At 48.8% G+C, this 5532-nt stretch overlaps 1 protein-coding gene across 4 annotated transcripts in view; it reads right to left on the bottom strand.

Moving 5' to 3' along the window:
• Positions 1-1835: 1835 nt before the first annotated feature.
• The window catches only part of LOC124038019 (low-density lipoprotein receptor-related protein 8-like), a 309270-nt gene continuing 305573 nt past the window's right edge, over positions 1836-5532 (bottom strand). The window contains exons 18-19 of one of the 4 annotated variants that reach the window (XM_046353379.1): positions 4410-4600; positions 1836-2469 (exon numbers count right to left, since the gene is read on the bottom strand). In XM_046353379.1, the coding sequence (XP_046209335.1) occupies positions 2431-2469; positions 4410-4600 (230 nt within the window). In that variant the 3' untranslated portion in view covers positions 1836-2430. Of the gene's footprint in view, positions 2470-3029; positions 4601-5532 lie in introns of those variants that run through there. The other 3 variants (XM_046353380.1, XM_046353377.1, XM_046353378.1) reach the window with 3 other exon arrangements.

Genomic DNA, 5532 nt, shown 5'->3' with positions numbered 1-5532 from the left:
CTGTGCACTGTAAACGCTGTACTGTTACTTTGTATTGCCTTTGAGAATTGATGGAGTCCACAAACTACAACCTTGTGTGATGAATAGCGAGAGGCGTGAAGGATAGAAGAACATAGTACAATTTTTAGACTGTCCTTCAGTAAAATGTCTCCTTCGGTAAAACGTGAGAAGAATACAGTCCTCTGAACACTGCAGCACAGAGACAACTGTGGGTTCCGGAAGCTCTGGGTTCCACATAAGTTGGTCAGTTCACTCAATATAAATAAATTCCAATAACCACAAATCCACTTTTATGTGTAGAGTAACACATGGCATGGATCTGTATATGGGCACACAACAGTAGTGGGAAGAGACTTAACTTCCTATTGAAACCCGCAGACAGTAGCTAGTGTAACGATGCTATAGTAACTGCCTACTGAATGCTGTGTTGGAAGTGCGTGGCAGATTAACAGGACACCATGTCAGCAGCGTTCTACAGAGATAAATCACTTCCATTCATCTTCAGCAGGAGCAGAGCGGTCCATTCTGGAGGGGAGGGCAGATCTAATCCTGGAAGAGCCTTCCTGTTCCTGTCAGTATTTCTCCCATCCCCCCCCCCACCCCCGTAGGGACCCTGGAAGCAGACATTTCTATTGGAAGAAAGGGAGCCATGATGTATAGCTATCATTAATCAACCAATCAACCAGTGAGCTGTGCTGTGAGCGCTACAAATGCACCCTGCCAAATTATGTTTGTATGTGTGTGCTTCTTTGGCTGCGTTTAGACATGTAGCCCAATTCAGACCCCCACACACACAATTTTTTCTTTTGACCAATCATATCAGATCTTTTTCAGAGGTGATCTGATTGGTCAAAAGACCAATTAGTGGGGGGAAAAGAATGACAGAATCCGGGTTGCCTGAAATGTGTTTTCTTTGTGTCTGTGTGTGCATGTACAAGAATGTGTACCAGCTCAAGCCTATGTGTATTCTTTGTGTCTGTGTGTGCATGTACTAGAATGTGTACCAGCTCAAGCCTATGTGTATTCTTTGTGTCTGTGTGTGCATGTACTAGAATGTGTACCAGCTCAAGCCTATGTGTTTTCTTTGTGTCTGTGTGTGCATGTACTAGAATGTGTACCAGCTCAAGCCTATGTGTTTTCTTTGTGTCTGTGTGTGCATGTACTAGAATGTGTACCAGCTCAAGCCTATGTGTTTTCTTTGTGTCTGTGTGTGCATGTACTAGAATGTGTACCAGCTCAAGCCCATGTGTTTTCTTTGTGTCTGTGTGTGCATGTATAAGAATGTGTACCAGCTCAAGCCTATGTGTTTTCTTGCAGAAAACAGATGGAGTGGTTGAATTCAGTACCTTCAATCAGCAGGTTCTCATTTTTCTCATCAACAGTGCAATGACTAACACAGGAGAACTCAGACAGCCATGTTCTGCATCTCCATTGGTCCCTCATATTCAGAATTTTAGCATTATTATGTGACCATTTTCCCTTATATTTAAATCCAGTGCTTGACGTTGGAACAATGACTCACTCACAACAATTCTTCCAAAGTATTACCGAGTCCAACAACAGCAGGGCTTGTACAGTTCCTAGTTTCAAAAAAGACCCCTCCTCTCTCGTCTCCCGCCCCCAACCCCCATCCCAACTCGTCCCCTGTACACCTGTTCATTATCTAGTTACTTTTGTGTATCTCTGATGCCAGCAGAGCGGATTACCCATAATCCTCCCTCCCCCGAGTTCTGCCCTGCTGCTTCTTCTTGTGGCACTGCCCTCTGGCACAACAGCCCCTCCCTACAAATCCCACTCCCTTAACCCCCCCCCACCACCATCCAACTTGGCTCTGCCCACGCGTAGCCTATCCTCAGTGGCACAGGCCTGGTCCGGCTTATCATATTTACACCAGCAAAACACAAACAATAAATAAAATTCAAACACAAAATAATAATTAAAACCCAGCTGGCCTTTCCTCTGTTCCTGGCAAAGTAGACTACAGCAAGGAGCTCAGGGAGGTCCAGCCAGCATCTATTTATGTGCTCTGATGGGCAACGATGTTAATCATCATTAAGACAGACAGCAGCATTCACCACTACTGGTAACTACAGTAACTTACTAACTAATGGGGGCTGAGAGAAGGGCAGAGGACAGCACAGTAGTAGCTAGTAGTAGTGGTAGTAGTAGTAGTGTAGTAGTTCATTTTTAGTTAGGAGTAAGTGAGAGAGAGAGAGAGAGAGAGAGAGAGAGGGGACGTGTTTTAGTGACACGGGTTGAGGGGTACACGTATAAGTAAAAGATAACACCCCCCCTGTCCATGGGGGGTGAACGGTACGGTACAGTACAAGCAGACTCTCTTTCTCTCTCTCTCTGTGCCCCTCTCCTCTGCAGTGTGGTCGCCCCGGGATACGGAGGGGGGAGGACGTGGATGGGGACATGGCGTGCCCCTCAGGGGAATCCGTCATCCTCCAGACTGAGCGCCACGCGCTGCAGAGAGCAGATAAAACAACGTTACCACACTGTGTCTGGGGGTGTGTGTGGGTGTGTGTCTGGGGGTGTGTCTGGGAGTGTGTCTCTGGGGGTGTGTCTGGGGGTGTGTGTGTGTCTGGGGGTGTGTCTGGGGGTGTGTCTGGGGGTGTGTGTCTGGGTGTGTTTCTGGGTGTGTTTCTGGGTGTGTTTGTGTATCTGGGTGTGTGTCTGGGGGTGTGTCTGGGGGTGTGTCTGGGTGTGTGTCTGGGTGTGTGTCTGGGGGTGTGTCTGGGTGTGTCTGGGGGTGTGTCTGGGTGTGTGTCTGGGTGTGTGTCTGGGTGTGTCTGGGTGTGTGTCTGGGTGTGTGTCTGGGTGTGTGTCTGGGTGTGTGTCTGGGTGTGTGTCTGGGGGTGTGTCTGGGGGTGTGTCTGGGTGTGTGTCTGGGGGTGTGTCTGGGGGTGTGTCTGGGGGTGTGTCTGGGGGTGTGTCTGGGGGGGGGGTGTCTGGGGGGGGGGTGTCTGGGAGTGTGTCTGGGGGTGTGTCTGGGGGTGTGTCTGGGGGTGTGTCTGGGGGTGCGAGTGTGAAAAGGTAAGCTAAAAAGGGGGAGAGAGAGAGAGAGGAGTGAGAGGCCAGAAGACTAAATAGAAGAAAAGGCAGTGGAATTTTTTTGTTGGTGAAAAAAAGAGCAACAGAGGAAAGAGAAATCTGAGCGACAGAGCAGGAGAGAGAAGAGAAGCTCTCCTTGCAGAACCCACACTCCTTTTCCTCCTCGTCCCTCGATCCCCCGCACACTGATTTGGCCGTGACGTGTGGAGAGCTGCATGCGCTTACAGAGAAGGACGCCTGATCCACCTCAGGCCACTTTGACGTCTCTATTTGACTGACACACCATCCAGCTAACATACAGTACGGTAAAGGAGAGGAGCAGTGGAGGAGAAGAGCAAAAGCACAGGTGGAAACTTGTTCCCCACTACGCACTCTGAACAACCCTGTCTACCGGTTTTCAGCATGGCCTCTCAGCACAACACTGTAGCATACCAACTGTGTGTGTATGTGTGTGTGTGTGTCTGCGTGTATAACCTGTCCCCTACGCCCATCTCCCGAGCGGCGCCACCACAGTCACACGTGTCACCATGCCAACTGGTCCTAGCGCTAACCCATCCCACCTCTTTGTCTTTGTCTGCTCTGGTCCATGTTCATGTTTACCAGCTCATCTGTATCTAAGATACCTTACAAATACATTGCTAGAAAAACAAAACACTTATTTACATAGAGAAATACATATAAAACCGGAATAACCTGGAATAAATTAATATGATTAAAGATTGTCCCATCGTCTAAGGTGCAATTTCTGTCCTGGTTTTTGTTCCCCTTGTGCCTAATTTACACTCCAAAGGAACAAAACCAGGGAATGGATTCTCCCTTCACTAAGTCTGAATCTCAAATGGCACCCTATTCCCTATATAGGCCCATAGGGCTCTGATCAAATGCAGTGCACTATAAAGGGAATGGGGTGTCACTTGGGATACAGCCTAAGTCTTTCGAGGTGAGGAGATAAAGCTCAAAACACCGAGCGCTGTGCTTCCCTGACGCACAACGATAGCACACTAACACACACTGTCAAGTGGTGAATGGAGGGAGTGATAATGTGGTGGTAGACTGGTGATGAAGGGCTCAACGTCAATGGGAGTGTTTTTGACCAATGGAATGATTTTGTGACTTAAGTGTGTGTGTTTGTGTGTGTGAGGATGTAAGCCTCTCCCTTTCTTCCACAGACCTAAGGAGACTTCCGCCGAGCCACACACCCAAAACCCTCTCTCTGCTTCCAAGTCCCACCCACTCTCAACTCATTTGCCGGCAGGGTGCACGGGTGCCCCGGAGTACCAATGGGAGTTGCTGTCTGTGATTCCGCCCCCCAGGGGCAGGGCTATGAATGGCTGGTGGGCGCTGCCACTCACAGCGGGGTAGACGTGACCGATGGACTCTCCCGTACGGCCGATGTGAATCTCGTCATCGTCGTCCTCCGTGGTCTTGCGGTAGACAGGGTTGTCGAAGTTCATACTCTTGGTGTTCTTCCGGCGCCAGTTACGCCAGACCAGGAAGCCGGCGGTGCAGAGCAGGCCGATGACCACTGTGGCAAGGATAGGAACTGCGTGTGTGACACGCACACACACAGCGACACACACATGGCGGGGCACGTTAACACAGCCAGGGGAGGCAGAGCGGAGCTTTTGCATACCCACATATGGTACATGTGCTCTTACACACACAGCAATCAATCTATGCACACACAGTCTCTCGAAAACACACCTATTCAAATACGAAACAAATACACCCTTGAACAGACACATGAACGCGCATTCACACCCAAACCCAACCACAAACACACTTAGCGAGGAGCATTGCACGTGCACAATCACACATGGCTATTCTACACACATATGAGCACACACACAGCACTCCATTTCATCTATGGCTGCGTATAGTGTTATTCCAGGAACAAGGAATAGGGGGTGTAGTGGTTGGAATGGGAATAGGGAAAAAGACTAAGCCATGCCTGGCTGCTGTCCTAATTTCCTTATCAGGCGGAGGAGCATGGCCGTATTCCCATGGAAGACCCTGTCTAATTGGTCTATTGTTGGGGGGGGGCGGGGAACTAGAGACTCTTCCATGATTGAGCCTGAATTCTAAGAAACCCCTTTGTTCTCATGTAAACATTCCTTTGAAAGAAGAAATCTGCTTTTTGTCTCCCAATAGCTCAGCACTGAAGCTCTCCAGAAACATGGAGGGTTTCATTTAGCATTGAGAGATATGAAAGGGGGAACGGAGTGAGGGAAGGAAGGAGAGGGTGAGAGACACAGTCGGATGTCTTTAACGGGCCGGGGTTTGGGATATCTCAATTATAGACATAATGTATGCTAGAGCAAGGTCATTTATACACTAAGCTGATCACCAGTCATTTCAGACATAATAGAGGTTTATCCTGGAGTATCCATACTGGCCATCTTAAGCCAAAGGGCTATATATTGTAGTATGTAATAACATGGGCAATATGTACATCTGACTTAAGAGGGGTTAAGC

Source organism: Oncorhynchus gorbuscha, linkage group LG06 (genome assembly GCF_021184085.1).
Source record: "Oncorhynchus gorbuscha isolate QuinsamMale2020 ecotype Even-year linkage group LG06, OgorEven_v1.0, whole genome shotgun sequence".
Classification (NCBI taxonomy): Eukaryota; Metazoa; Chordata; class Actinopteri; order Salmoniformes; family Salmonidae; genus Oncorhynchus; species Oncorhynchus gorbuscha.
The sequence above is the reverse complement of the archived record's forward strand: the minus strand, read 5'-3'. Positions and strand labels throughout refer to the sequence as shown.